This window comes from Recurvomyces mirabilis (genome assembly GCF_035927965.1).
Source record: "Recurvomyces mirabilis strain CCFEE 5264 chromosome Unknown scaffold_5, whole genome shotgun sequence".
Taxonomy (NCBI): Eukaryota; Fungi; Ascomycota; class Dothideomycetes; order Mycosphaerellales; family Teratosphaeriaceae; genus Recurvomyces; species Recurvomyces mirabilis.
This window is the reverse complement of record NW_027041939.1, coordinates 716,873-731,512: the sequence shown is the minus strand read 5'-3', so window position 1 is coordinate 731,512 and position 14,640 is coordinate 716,873. Positions and strand designations below refer to the sequence as shown.

At 51.6% G+C, this 14,640-nt stretch overlaps 4 protein-coding genes across 4 annotated transcripts; 1 reads left to right on the top strand and 3 right to left on the bottom strand.

Moving 5' to 3' along the window:
- Positions 1-31: 31 nt before the first annotated feature.
- On the top strand, positions 32-5,653 carry LTS14_002614 (uncharacterized protein; the record flags this gene model as incomplete). The annotated part of the gene is made up of 4 exons (XM_064835320.1): positions 32-134; positions 191-315; positions 364-513; positions 563-5,653. 4 exons carry the CDS (start codon positions 32-34, stop codon positions 5,651-5,653), a joined length of 5,469 nt encoding a protein of 1,822 aa, XP_064697255.1.
- A 1,772-nt stretch (positions 5,654-7,425) lies between these two features.
- On the bottom strand, positions 7,426-8,477 carry LTS14_002613 (uncharacterized protein; the record flags this gene model as incomplete). The annotated part of the gene is made up of 2 exons (XM_064835319.1): positions 7,426-7,927; positions 7,978-8,477. 2 exons carry the CDS (start codon positions 8,475-8,477, stop codon positions 7,426-7,428), a joined length of 1,002 nt encoding a protein of 333 aa, XP_064697254.1.
- A 913-nt stretch (positions 8,478-9,390) lies between these two features.
- Positions 9,391-10,487, bottom strand: FCR1 (Fluconazole resistance protein 1; the record flags this gene model as incomplete). The annotated part of the gene is made up of 2 exons (XM_064835318.1): positions 9,391-10,240; positions 10,297-10,487. The coding sequence occupies 2 exons, from the start codon at positions 10,485-10,487 to the stop codon at positions 9,391-9,393; spliced, it is 1,041 nt and encodes a 346-aa protein (XP_064697253.1).
- Positions 10,488-12,742: 2,255 nt separating this feature from the next.
- CHT4 (Chitinase 4) lies at positions 12,743-14,194 on the bottom strand (the record flags this gene model as incomplete). Its single annotated transcript, XM_064835317.1, has 2 exons — positions 12,743-13,072; positions 13,319-14,194. 2 exons carry the CDS (start codon positions 14,192-14,194, stop codon positions 12,743-12,745), a joined length of 1,206 nt encoding a protein of 401 aa, XP_064697252.1.
- Positions 14,195-14,640: the final 446 nt, after the last annotated feature.

Below are 14,640 nucleotides of genomic sequence, written 5' to 3'. Positions count from 1 at the left end.
ACTTGACAGATATGATAGTCAGGCCTTCATAATGAGTTTGGAGCTCATGACCGGACGCCGCTCCGTGTCACCAACAAGCTCTGGACGATCTTCGCCTGTGCCACGCACAGAGCACCGTCGAGCCGTCGAGGACGGTATGTGCGTTGCACCTCGCCGTGGTAGGTAGCAGTAAACACTAATTCGAGCCCAGAACTCTTCAGAGCCGACAAGGGACTTCGTCGCTACGGAGCGTTGGTTGAGCGAGCAGTTGCATCATGGGAAACCTCGCCCCACGAGTGGGCTGACTACATTGCCTTCCTGAACCGCCTCTTGAAGGTATCATTGATGTCTCCGCATCCATGAAAGTTGACTGACATATGGTAGGCAATACAAGCCCACCCCAAGGATGTTCCGACTCTGCCGCACACCAACGCTGTGGCATCAAAGCTGGCTCAATGCTTGAATCCTGCTTTGCCTTCGGGTGTCCATCAGAGGGCACTGGAAGTTTACGACTATATCTTCTCGAAGTTTGGTGCAAGTGCGATCAATCTGGTCTTCACGTCATCCCGCTAATCAACATCAGTCCGAATATGTAGCCAATCACCTCCAGGACTACCTGCCTGGCCTGGCTCCCGTCCTTGCCTTCGCTTCGCTGTCCATCCGGCCAGGCGTCTACCATCTCTTCGAGGACTATATACTGGATGCACCTATCAACGAGCTCCGGCCTGCTCTCAAATCCATGGTTTCAAGTGTGTTACCAGCCCTCGACGATGAGACCAGCGAGGATTTTGAACGTGCAGTCCTGATACTGCAGCGACTCGAGGTGCATTTTGCTCAGGGACCTACCAGTGATTCAGCTGGACTCTTCTGGCAGAGCCTGTTCCTATGTACGATGACTAGTCCTAGTCGGCGCCCGGGTTCGCTGAATTATCTGGTACGTAGGTTACCGCGATTGGTGGTGAACAGGAACCAATATCCAGGACCAGCACTAGCATCGGCTCCGGGAGCAGAGGTAGATCTGCCAGACGATCTGCTAGCAATAATATCTCCTGAGCCGGGGCTACTAATCCGTTGCTTCGCAGCGGGCTTGACTGACGCTCAAGCGTTGGTACAACGTGGTTTCTTAGACTTATTGGTAACTCATCTACCGTTCCACTCGCCAGTAATGAGCTCCATTTTGGACCGAGATGATATCGATCTGCTAATGACAGCTGCCTTGTCCATCCTGCTTCGTCGCGACATGGGACTCAATCGCAGACTATGGTCATGGATGCTAGGTCCAGATACTAAGGAAGCACGAGACGGAAAGCTCTTTCCATTTGCGACCAAGGACAGTTCGAGCGACATCCTTCCCAGTCAGCAAATTACATACTTTGTGGAAGGCGCACGACCTTCGCTTCAACGTTCGATACTTACTATGCTATCGTCGAAATCTGATGACCCGAGCCAGAGAGGTCGTGCGTACCTTATTTGTCTCTCGCTTATGGACACATGGCAGATTGGCGGCTCACTCCTACCCGAAATCTTCTTGCCTGCGCTCCAACATCTTTATGAATACAGTCTATCAGCAGAATCAGCAGCATTCTCGGAGGTACTCACAAGCGCAAGCCAATTTTTTGACAGCGTGGAGGCTGGTTTGATTTGGTCGACCATCGTCAGCATCCTGCAAGACGCATGCAAACAAAGCAACAAGAGATCCTTGAGCATGGTATCATGGCTTCTCAAACACTTCAACGTACAAGACCAAGAGATGAGACAGGTACATGCACCATTAGCCATGACCTACCTGGTGGAGATGCTTGCCCGTCCATTGGATGGCAGTATGGCGCCTGAGATGCTGTCTCTCGGGTTGGACGTTGCAGAGCACCTTCTCGCAATGGTCCCGGACTTCCTATTCCACCGTGCTGCACCAAAGACGCGGGATAGCTCCGTAGTTGCGAAGGAGCCTAGCGACATTGACGTGGCACAAATTATCGGTGACTTCTATTTCGATGCTTCATCAAAGACTGGCAAACGCCGTCCACCTCTTGATGCCCGCTCACTAGGCATGCGTACACTGCATAGGCTGACGGAGCTATCAATACGTTGTCTCCAAGCGAGCAGTGTCGGTTCCGTTCAGCAAAGTATCGAGCTTCTCGTTAGCTTGCTAGCTAAGCTTGGGGACGACCTAGAGACAGCACCCGTACGCTTGTTTAGCACGCTGAACGAGTATCTACAGCCGATCAACGCTGAAGGACGTACAGTGCCTGTCCGTGTGTTGAGCTCTGTCACAAATCTTCTCGCCAGTGGTGGAGGTGTTGCGCTAGCTTCCGCACCTCAGCTCTTGCATCTGGTCAATTCACTCGCAACACACTTATGGAGCCATCTGTCACCACGACGGCCGAAGTATCATGTAGAAGTGGTGAAGTGTCTTTGGCAGATCGAGCGTGCTGCAGCACCTTCCGATGCCTTCGAAGTGGCACTTCTCGAATTGCTGGGGCCAGCCTGCTGGACTCCGAAAGCCATCAAGTTGCGTACCACCCTGGACCGGGAGACTCTCGAGCGCTTCATGGTATTGTGGAATCATACCCTTCTATCCAAACCCTCGGCCGCAGGGGCAATATCGGGCAGACGTAGCAGCGCCACGTCCGTTGTGATAGATACCTCGCAAGCAACACACCGGGTTAAGCTGTTAACCGAGCCGCTTTTCGCCATTTTAGATTCGCTGGCGGATCCAGGTAGTGAGACTTTTGAGACGATTACTCTCTGGTTGGGAAGCTTACCTACCTTGGACAGTGTCCTTGGTTGTCTGTTGGCCCGTTATTGGAGTATCCGTAGTGATGTTGGCTCAAGCAGCATCATCGCGCGAGCGGAGGACGAGCGCAGTCGCGAATTGACGTATGTCTGTGGCCTGCTCCAGTCCGTGTTTTCCTCCGCCACCCCATGGACATGGCAATGTCTGAAGAGCACGGAGTCGCTGAATGACCAGACACCATCAGACGACGGCGTGGTAATGCTCCTTAGATCTTTGCTGGATCTCCTGAGCTCGGCCAGTACTACAGACTCGAAATTGCGTCGCGGAGTCCTGAACATTGTCGATATGATCCTGACCAAATCTGACAGTACGGAGATCTTTCATATCGAACTTGAGGACCTACTGCTGGACTTTGCGATAGCGTGTCTTCGCCAGAACGATAGTGCATCGCAGGGATTGCTTCTATCAGTGATCACCAAAGCAATGCTGGGACGCCTGCATCAATCGCGTAATGTCGGTGCTATCGAAGAGAGCCGCATCATATCTCTGCGTGGTAGACCGTCACCAGCAGCAGACAAGAAGGTAGGCAATGCCACAAATGGCAATACACATGACAGTATTGTCCCACCGAGCCGACTGCTAGAGTGTCTATTACTGTCGTTCGCGAGTGTATCAGCAAGATCTCGCATGGAGCAATGGGTGAGCTTTATCTCAGATGTGCTTCCAGTCTTTGCTGGCGCGATTTTCACGAGCTTACTCCCACTGGTCGAAACGATATGCAAGCAGCTGCAGAAGGTCTTCTCTGAATTACTGGTTCTTAGTTCCACGCAAGAAAATGTGGACTCAAGCCACCCAGACAACACGTTGCTGTGCTTGCTGGATGCCCTCGAGCTCATATTAGCAAAAGCGCACGAACAACTTGATGCCGGCAACCTTGAAGATGAGCCCTCCAAACCCACGGATTATTCAGTCGGTCTTCTAACAACCACCGGATCTGGTGCAAAATTGTCCAGTGGTCTCTTAAGCAAGACTTCGCAAGCCAATAGTCGTTTGACGGTCATACTAGCGTTTCACGATGCGATACGTGCTTGTTTCAAAATATGGACTTGGACAAACTGCTTCTCTGCCGGCGACGATTACGACAAGTCAGCGTCTACCACCACATCGTACTATGCTTCGAGGCTCCGAAACAAGACTCGCTATCTTCTAGAGCAGATGTTCCTGGTAGAGCCGCTCGAAAGTCTCGAAGCACTTCTACGTGAATGGCTGAGCAACGAGCCCGCTTATCTCGCAGGCAATATTGCTACAATAACTTTGCTACAAGCAATGCAGAGCACCCGACCGAAGTATGTGCTGCCGATTATCATAGACGCATTGTGCTGTCGCATGAACAGCGGACCGAGCCAAGGACCTAGACATTCCAGTCTGACGATTGAGCTGCTTCCTGCCGAAATTGCACTTTTCCTCCATATCTACCTCCAGTCCATCGAGGATGATGCTATGGACGAAGTGTGGAACAACTGCGTCTCCTTCCTCCGCGATGTCCTGACAAACCCGCTTCCATATCGAAACATCATGCCCATACTGCTGTCCATGGCACATGTGCTGGCCGAGAAAGCTCACAATACCAATTTTGGGGAGCAGAGGAAGATGCGAAAGGAACTCGCAGACATCTTTCAGAAGCTTTTAGCTGCTACTTTCTCGACGTTGCCTGGGGGGTCGTCTTCGTTGGGCCAGTCTGAACAGACTCGCATACACAAACCTCCTGGTGAGCTCGATATGGCCCTTGCTCCGGTTCTGTCACGAATCGTGGCCGATCTCGATGTGCTCGTCGATAGTGTCGACCGTGCTACTGCTGTTGTAAACAGCATATCTAGCAATCTGCTGAGTCCTGGTATTCATGGCAAAAACTTTCCTTCTAGTGTGGGATCGGACGAGCTTGAATTGCTGCTTACAATTGCGACTTCTCAACCTTCGGCTAAGGCATGGAAGAAAGATGTCGCCGATGCTGTCAACGACCCTCGCCTATTTGCGTCATCGCCTGCACTGATGTTTGACTTATGGTTTCCCATTCTGCATCAATGGACACTTCGCGATCGAGAGCGTATGCCGGAACTTCTGGCACGTCTGATAGCACCTTCCAGCGCGGGAATCATGTTCGGTGTAGGCGCCAACGCCGCCCGGCTCGACGCTGACCGGAAAACGCAGTTCAACATTCGTCGAATTTGCTTGATACTGCTATCCTCGCCATCTGACACTTGGGCTACCTATTTGCGCGACTTTGACGAGAAGATCGAGGAGCTGTTCAGTGCTACTTCTTCTTCATCCCCATCGTCTGCGATCAAAGCGGATCTATACTTGTTTTACAAGGCACTGACATTATCATTCGGCCCAGCTCAGCTATCTCCCCTATGGCCAAGCATCAATGACAACCTTCGCGGAGGCCTGCTGATGGCGACACCATCAAGTCATACTACTCAAGCGCTACCAAATCTTGGCCTCTTGCAGGCCTGTAAACTGCTTGATCAGCTCATCACCATATCGCCGGACGAGTTTCAGCTCCACGAGTGGCTTTACATAACGGACACAGTCGATGCGGTCTACCAACCACTGGATCAGTCTCCTACTGCCCTGGCAGATCAAATCGTGGAGGCTTTGGGCACTGACAGCGCTGATGGGAGCCAGACGGTGCCACGGTCATCCACGCGTGCAGATGGGATGTCTGGTCGCCGCCCACTACTTATCGATAGCGTGGTAGACCAGGAAGATGTCAAGGCGATGCGTCGCGACGACTTTGCTAAGTCTATCGTGCGTCCTTTCCTGAGTCAGCTAAGCATCCATGCATACGAGAGTGTATATCGCAGCGATGTAGCCAGCATAGAGTCTTGTCGACAAGCTCTGCTGCAAGATCTACTGGATACAGGCACCATCGTCGACTGAAATGAACATAGCCGATGGACAGCCTACGTGCTCCGTCTATCAGTCGCTTCACTTCAGGAGACATCCGCACCTGGTCTGGCATAGTAGCGATATCGTCTGGTCATGTGGCGGTGCACTTCCGACGTATTACAAACATACTGTTATCACATGTATGGCAACTCCCCAAACAGCACGGAGAGCAAGGTCGGTATAATGGAACAGGATAGCAAAAGCCGCTATCACCGCGAACTTGCATTAGTGGCACGAAGGACAATCGGCGCAACGCTATAGCAGCGGGCTCCACTACTTGTACCTTAGGCGCTTGCACTATTGTCCGCAGTTTGCACGATAGAGACTAGATGGAGCGGAATTATGACCATGTCGCTTTGGCCTTTCGCTCGGCCACATGGTTGTGGAAAACCTTGACAGGCTTGTTCGCAAGGGAGTAACCTTGAGAGCAGTAGGGTTTGCATTTCTGGTGCATATGGCGTGGCGGAATCAAGCAAAAGGCGAGCTGCGAAGACCGATCGACAACATACGTGCGTATAAAGTGAAGTGATATCATGGCTACTCTTGCTTCGTCAATCTGCAGAATATCGTGATACCATGTGACTCTCATCAGACATGCTCCGTATGGAGATCCTCTTCGAGCTGGCAGTTACATTTCGCTGCCTTGAGCCACTTCACGGTAGCCTCGGGACGGATTGGTCCTGTAAAGTCTACTGTCTTCACGCCTCGAAAAATTTATCATCAAAGATTAGGATCACCTCGGTATGTCGCAAAGGTCGTTACTATCGCTCAAGGCCGAAGATTTGACGACCAACCAGACGTCGACTTTGATGTTAAACCCGCGGAAACAAAGCTGGCTTGCATAAGCTTGCAGCCGCTCACGTCAGTAGGAGCGACAGATATCCGAAGCCCTGGTCTTTCACCCCTTGATCGATGTCTCGACACGATGCGAGGTTTGATTCTTCCCTCTTTTCTTACGCTGAGACCTCACGTTACCGTGTGATGGCAGGCTCTCAGACCTGACGATTTGCATCATTCGGCTGGCTCTCCAGGCTATCGTCTGTTTAGGTCGCCTGCCTGCACTAGTCCTCAGACACTCTGACGCTAGAATGCATAGAACCTTCTCCCGCACTGCCAGCACGGTCCGTGGACTGGGCGGCAACGTTCACTAGAACGGCATCCGACCAGCAGCAGGCATTGTTGGTGGGACGCTTAGCATGATTCCCACCCTTATACTACAGCAAAACCACTCATTGGGACATACGAGTCGCGGCCGGCATGCTACTAGGCTCGTAAGGTGCTATACAGATTGCTTATTTGGGTAAGGTGTGATGCATGTGCTGCGTGGCCACGAGGCCCTCACGATAGATTGCAAGTGGAACCGAAGAGCAGATGTTTAGACTTCTAAGTGCTCAGGTACCCGCTTGTTGTAGCGAGGCGTCCTGGCGGACGTTGTTCTCGCGGATGGGATTCTATACACGTGGGAGGCCGCCGATCAAATTCATCCTCTCGGTCCGGGATCTCTTCGACGTGTCGCTCTGTGGCGGACTTCATGACTTGCTGCGCAATGGTGTCGTAACTGACGACACATGTGATATCCGAATATCACCACTGACTATGCTATGCCCTCTGATCTGACCTGAAAATCGTATTGAGTGGTAGCTGTACTTTCCATGCTATCTAATCACCTAGTCAAAGGTATGCTAATCCCTAACGTACATCGTGCTCATCGCAGAAAGTTTGCTTGACGCACAAGCTACAGTCTTCGGATGGCGGCCGAGCGTCTATGCCTTCCAGCCTCGATAGATCGTGCGGCTACCAAACTTTTGCCCTTTCTTGAGTACGACCATATGTCTCAACTTCTCGTCGTTGATAGCATTCACGTAGCGGCTGGCCTCGATGCACATACCGCTTCGTGGTCCACGAGCAGGTAGGCCGTCCATCTCTGGTACGTCAATGTGGGCGCCAGTATAGAACTGGAAGGCTGGCTCGGTGCTCAACGCTTCAAAGTGGATCTTTGTGTTGGGATGATAGAGCGATATCAAACGCTTCATCTCGAGCTGACGAGTGTCGATCGGTACAGAGGCTGGGTCGTTGTTGACAATGAAGCAGTGATCAGGAGCTGGCTCCTTAGCGCCAAGGGTAACCTCCTCGTTTGCGGGTATGCCCGGGAATGGCTTAATCTCTCCTGTTGGGATGTCGTCCTTGTCTGTCACCTGGTGCAGGTTTGACGACACGTTGACCTTTGTGCCTTCAATTGTTGGACCGTCAGAGATGTTAAAGTAGCTGTGGAATTGGTTAGCAGATGAGGCGGCGCAGGTCATGAGCTTACAAACCTGTGGTTGGTGACGCCCACGACAGTCTCTTCACACTCGTCCCCGACAAGCTCTACCTCATACTCAATCTCAAGGCTCGTCTTGTCCACTCCCTCGTGCTTGTCAACGCTAGTGATATACCACATGCGCAGCTCAACTGTTCCTGGGTAGCCCTCCTCGCCGTCCTTGCTCAGGTATTTGAAGAGCACCGACTCCTTGCCATTCCTGCTGACAGGAGTGGGACCCTCGAAATCCTTCTTACCCCATCCAACAGCTCCACCGTGGAGACTGTTGGGTCCATTGTTGGCTACCAAGCTATAGCTCTTTCCATTCAAGCTATTGATTTTCGCGCCGGAAACACGATTCGCAAGACGTCCAATGTTCTCGCCGAAGAACGGGCTGTGCTTAGTCCTGTAGGATTCCGCAGATGGGAAGCCAAGCACAATGTTCTTCCCACCAATGTTGAATTCTTGGATAATGCCACCTTGCGGCAGGAATTTTAAGGAATCGGAGCTAGACATAGCGCTGGTTGTGGTGAAGGTTCGGCGACTGATGGATGTTGCAAGTCGAGGGGATACGAAACGGGAGAACATTAAAAGGGAAGAGACTGCTTTACTTACGATGCCATCTTTCATTACTATTTTGTGGAGCCGGTCATTGATAAAGCCTCAGATGGAGGGGCATTTTAGCCAAAAGGTCAGGCTGAAGGGTGGAAGAGTTCATCGATATATGTGAAGCAGACCATGTCTCCATCAAACCAACATTGGGTATCGCGATCGATCTTGTAGTACACACAAGACAGTCGGTGTTGCCGCATGCGTTTCAGGGCTGGTATGCGAATGTGCTGCACAGAGAAATGGTACACAAGCATTTGGATGTGGTGTGAGGGGGAACTCGATTGCCGCTCGGACCTGGCATGCAAGTTGCCCGTCGTTCGGTCGCCGGGGATTTATGAAAGACGTGCACAACAATATGAATCTTGTCTTGGCACCGAACAGACTTCGTGTGAGCGCGGCAGCAATGCCTCTACAGTAATGTTCACTGCCTGTAATCGACGATCCCGCAATATCGGGCAGATCGGGATAAACGCCTCCGACCAGAACATGTGAGCCAATGCTTCGCTAAGAACGCAGCACGTCAAGCAATCAAAAGTCCCTTCGTCATGCTTCGTAAACATTACGATAGCATGATCACGTCTGCTGCCGAGCCTCAGTGCCAGAGCCTCGGTGCATCCGCTGCAGTGCTCGGCACTCATATTGCTACTACTCCCTCGACATCTGAACACACTGCCCGCACCGCGTCTTTCATAGGTCGATCTTTCTCTGAAATTGACTTGGCGTGTTCCAAAGGCTGGCGTGCGGGGCCCGTCCATGATCTCGTAGTATTACCTCCGATGCCGATGCCGATCAGGACCTCAGTCGAAATGTCGGCCATCTAGGTGGTGACTTGTATGAAGTTCGTGATATCCAGGTCTATGGGGTCCAGTCCAGTCGCGAAATCAGTCATGCCTGGCATATCACTAGTGTATGCACTAGTAAATTGCTGCTGGTAGGACATGCTTGACATGAGGTCGAACGTGTTATCGTATTCCAGATATGATGGGTCACAGGACTCACTGTCCATCATGTTTTGCAGGTCTGGCATAGTCTGCTTCGCGTCTGGAATGTGGGTGGCGAAATGTGATCGTAAAATCGATTCGGGATTACTCAGATCAGGAATTGCCCATTCTGCCTGGTAGAAATGCGGGTCGTTGCATATCGGTGACGATTGCTGTAAAGGTGACGATTGCTGTAAAGGTGACGTTTGTGCTGGTGGAAACGACGGATTTGATCGCGGCGCGGGACTCCGTATCAAGGGCGTCGATGATGTGCTGTTGAATGCAAAGCTCTCACGGAAGACAGGTCGCTTTCCAGGTCGTGAGTCCCCATGCGAATGGGGTCGCTCATGCTGGCTATGGTCGGAGTCGGAGCTAATTGAGCCTCGTCGCTGTACAAAACCAGCACCGTGAGCGACAAGCCTTGCTTGCAATTTACCACAGTCATCTTCGAAGGTCTCCACCTCACCACTTCCGTCCTGCTTCGTTTCGAGTAGGTCGAGAGAAGCGAGCATATCGTGTGTCAAGGGATGGCCACTCGCCTCAGGCAATTTAGCACCAGGCCACGCTTGCGCTGCTCGTAGACGGTGATACATGATGTTGAGTGCGGATACAAGCTGATTCTGTTGTTGCTCAAGCATTTCAACGTAACCTTTGGGATACACTTTGTCATGTGACTTCTTGCGAACGCTGCGCCTCTGAGTCAATATGCGGCTAATGATTACATCGCTTACGCTATTGCTTACCCGAAGACGCAGATGGCGTTGTCAGCCCTACACCGAGTGCAGGGCGAGGTGCCATCGCATTTCGACTTCTTCAGACGACAACGATCACAGGCTGTACAGACTCGCTTCCTGATTGCGTCTGTAGAGTCTTGTAAGATCGATCGAATTGGCTGTCCAATTTTTGCCATCGGAGACACTGGCGCTGGCGACATGTTGAGGCTCGAAAGTGAAGACCAGGTGTTTTGCAGACGAGACGGCTTGTGTTGTGATGACATCTGCTTCATGGAGATCCTTGAGGGTGTCCGTTCACTGATACCTGCTTTCCACCTATGAATGTCCTCTATCGAGGTGTCGAGGATATGATGGTCAGACGAATATTTCAGGATCATGACAGGGAGGGGCGAAAGAAGAAGAGAACTTGAAGAGCATATAAGCCGAATGTGAGATGCTTGGCCATACTAACAGGACAGGGCCAAGTGTGCGTCAAACGGCCGTCTCTCCCACGTTTTGTAAGCACGCAAGCACCCAATCTGCACAGTGTCTGTGTGCCAATCGCCCCGCCTCGACGTGGTGAGGTGAGAGCGCAAGGTGTGCATCATCATGCGGAAGGAATCTGTAATCGCGCTCCGAGGACCAGGGTGGACCGAACGAGGGTTCTATTGCGGACGCGGATATGCATACTACCATCGGCCGTGATCCGAAGGTCAGTAGAAAGAACCACAGGTGAGGATGCCACAATTGGCTGGTGTGAGAGCTTATTACTGATTAGGCTTTTGTGAATGCGACGATGTTGTAGGGTTAGAAGAAATGCGAGGCGCGGGCTGCTACCGAGCGTTGTACCGCTTTATGGGGGTTTCGGCAACAGTAATGCCGCTTACATTGCAGCTTTACAATTGCGCCACGACCAGTGTATTATACGCCACTTGCTACATCAACAACTACCTTACTATGGCATTTGGAATCACGATCTTACCTCAATCGCACTACATCTGTTCCAAGCATATGGATTCACCATAGTGCTGCGATCTTGCGTGTAGCTGCAGAATGCGCAGGGTCGCGTTGCTTTGTTCGACACAATGCAATGCGAGCTCCAACTCGTCAAACGAGAGCTTGTCATTCGCTTCCTGGAATACGACGAAGAAGAGCAAACTTCGCTTGGGCGGTTTGCTTGGAAGATCCCGATAGGTCCGATCCCACGCTCCGCTACAAAGACGATGATCATGATGGCCAGCCGACAACAGATGGGTTTATGGCATTATCTGACTATACTATCGCTAAGATGCCAAACTACTCGGCCGTCGATCTTACTACAATCTTACAAACAGCACATGACTGGCGCATATATGACAGCGACCCTAAATCCCGCCATTTTCAGAGGACTGTAGTGCAGGACGCTGCTCCTTCCGCTCAGGGTCCCTGCATATTACACAACTCTTGTATGCAGTGCATGCACAGTGAGTGATAGAGTTTCAGCAGCAGCGGCACATCACAACCGTCCCTGGGCATTCGGCCTTCATTGATGGTCGAGAATGCCCGATAAGGCATGGCATTCGATGCGCAAAAGTTTTGACCCTGTGATGTCTGCTGCGGTGCTGTGCCGCTCGGATGCACTTTCGGGACAAAACCCGAGCGGAGAGCGGAAGTAGAGGAACACCGAAATGCTCGGTGCAGAACACAGATTGACTCCAAACGTCGAGGCCGCTCATGACCTCACCTTGGCAAACTCGATGGCAGTCGTGACAGTGGGACTATGGACGTCCCTCGACGTCTCCGAAAGCTGCTTCTCTACGCATATGCTTTCACGCTCTTGTACGACGCTGCAAGCTAGAGCAAGCCTCCCGCCGGAATTAAGCTCGCGCAGGCTGACACACTCTACACTAATCTTAGTCACTATCAGCACATCTACCGATCAAAGGTGTACAGAGAGCGATCATCTCAGTCCTGCCTTTCCTCAATAATGGTACACGTATGACAACCTGCTTGATGCCGAAAGTAAGTTTTCTTGTTGAACCTTAAGCCGGACAATGCGCCGAAGCATTCGCTGTTTCGATAAGGACGACTGCATTGCACTCTACGCAGTATATCCTTGCAGTGGTTCCGACCAGTCAGCACTGATGTATAATAACTAAGCGAATGCTGAAAGCTACTCTTTCAATTCGGGTATTTTATTGCAGACCATAAGGACAATGTTTGCGCACAAGAGCTATGCAGCTCGACGCCGCTTGTCTCACAGTCACTGCATTCGTCCATGATTGTCTTCTCCCTTCCTCGGACTGGTGGGTCAGTTGCCGAAGCTTGAGCTTGGTGGCGTACGCATATGCAGCATGATGGAGCAGATAGAGCAGAGGTCGTCATGGTCTCAAGATATGGGAGCCTTGGAGTGCAGTCGCTCGCAGGATCGGTTCAGATGCACACTCATGATCAAGTGCACCCACTGCCGCCCAAGCCTCTAATCAGATCGACCCGATCACTCTCCTGGCATGCCGTTTCGAAGGTTGTCGTACTTGGTCTCCGGATATTGCAATGTATTCGGCACATGCTCCATATGTCGGCCCTCATATCCACCGAGGCCTTCGACAACAACTCGTATTAAGCTCTCATCATGATTCAACGGATGATCACCACTGCTCTCCCACCACATCGCTCCTCCAAGGCCTTTTTGCTTGATGTACTCGACCTTTTGTGTGGCCACTTCTGGCGAGTCATAGGAGACCATCAAATGAGTGCCTGGATCGTAGCACCATGATGCGATTGCCTCTTTGTCGATGTAGTATTGCGCACCTGGCCGAGGTAGTGCCTATCACCTTCATTAGCTAACGTTCACGACGAGATAAAACACAGTATCATCTCAACACATTGCGCTGTCAGATTAGATCAAGTTAATTTAGCTTCTCCCGCTCATCCAGAAGGACACGATCGATGTTGCATCGGTACCACAACAAAAGCGGGTTCCAGATATGCACCGTCCACACATCCCAGTTCCGATCGCGGTGTTTCTTGTCATCACATGGCGAACCCAGCACATCAATAGCAACACACGTACCTTGTAATCCCAGACGCCATTCTCCCACGAACCCTCCCCAACACCACTATACCCACAACCAGGTCCATCAGTACCCTGGAACGCCCTCCCATAAAGAGGCATACCCAGCACGATCTTGCTAGGATGCACGCCATGCTCGATGTAGTACTTCACGGCGAAATCAATGCTGAACGGCGTGGCCTTCGGTCGTTCTCGAGACGGGTATACGTTTGCCTGATGGCCTGCCTGCTGATCCCAGGAGCCGGCGAAGTCGTATGCCATCATGTTCCAGAAGTCCAGATAGCGATCCATTTCCTTCATTTTCAGCCATTGACAATTCGACGGTCCAGCAGGTGAGGCTACAGTAAGGAGAAAGTGTGGTCTTTCGGCCAGGCAATTCGAGTAGCGTTCCAGCTCTTCTCTTACAGCCTGTAGTAAGAGGACAAAGTGCTGCCCTTCTGCTTCAGACTTCGGGTACTCCCAGTCAATGTCAAGGCCATCAAAGCCAAGGTTCTTGAGGATGTTGACTGCACTCTCTGCAAACTTCCGTCTGCCGGCATCTGACGAAGCAGGTGCGCAGAAATTTGAGCTGTAGGTCCAGCCGCCTATGCTCAGAAGCACCTTCAAGTTTCGGTTTCGTTTCTTATGTAGGTAGAGCTGTTTTGCACAACCATACACATTGGTCCCGGTATCGTTCCAGGAGTCCGTTGGCCAATGTTTGTCTGTGTCTGACCAGGGATCCGTGAGGTAGACTTCACCGCTTTCTGGTCGTATATTGGCGAAGGCGTAGAGGATATGTGTCAGTTTCTCAACCGGTATATCTTGGGGCTGATGATTACGGCCGTAAATCGCCCAGTTTACGAAGTATGCTACACTTCTGTAGCCTTGATGGGTCATGCTGAGAATGTCACAGGACCTGGTGGCAGTGGAGTGTTCAAGGTGTCCGCAAGATCGGGTGGAGATGATGAGATGCTGAGCAAGATATGGTTGGAGTGAACGTATACTTGTCGGGAGGCCGGAAACGCACAGCTGTCGCAATATTTGTATTGTTGTTGTTGTTGTTGTTGTTGTTGCGATGATGAAGGGTTAGGAGAGTGCACATAGTGAAGTGAAGATCGTGGCGCAGTCTGTGGCGCAAGGTCTTCAAACGTGCCAAGACGGCGACGACGACAGGGACCTATTATTACGAACATACATTCAGGCGAATATTCTCATAATATTGGCGGTCACATGGTATCATGCCTCTCTGGCACCACGGGCTTTATTCACAAGGACCAACATTCGTGTCTGCCCTACAGGCTTGACAAATCCACGCGCTGGATTCGGCCAGCAATCACACCGGA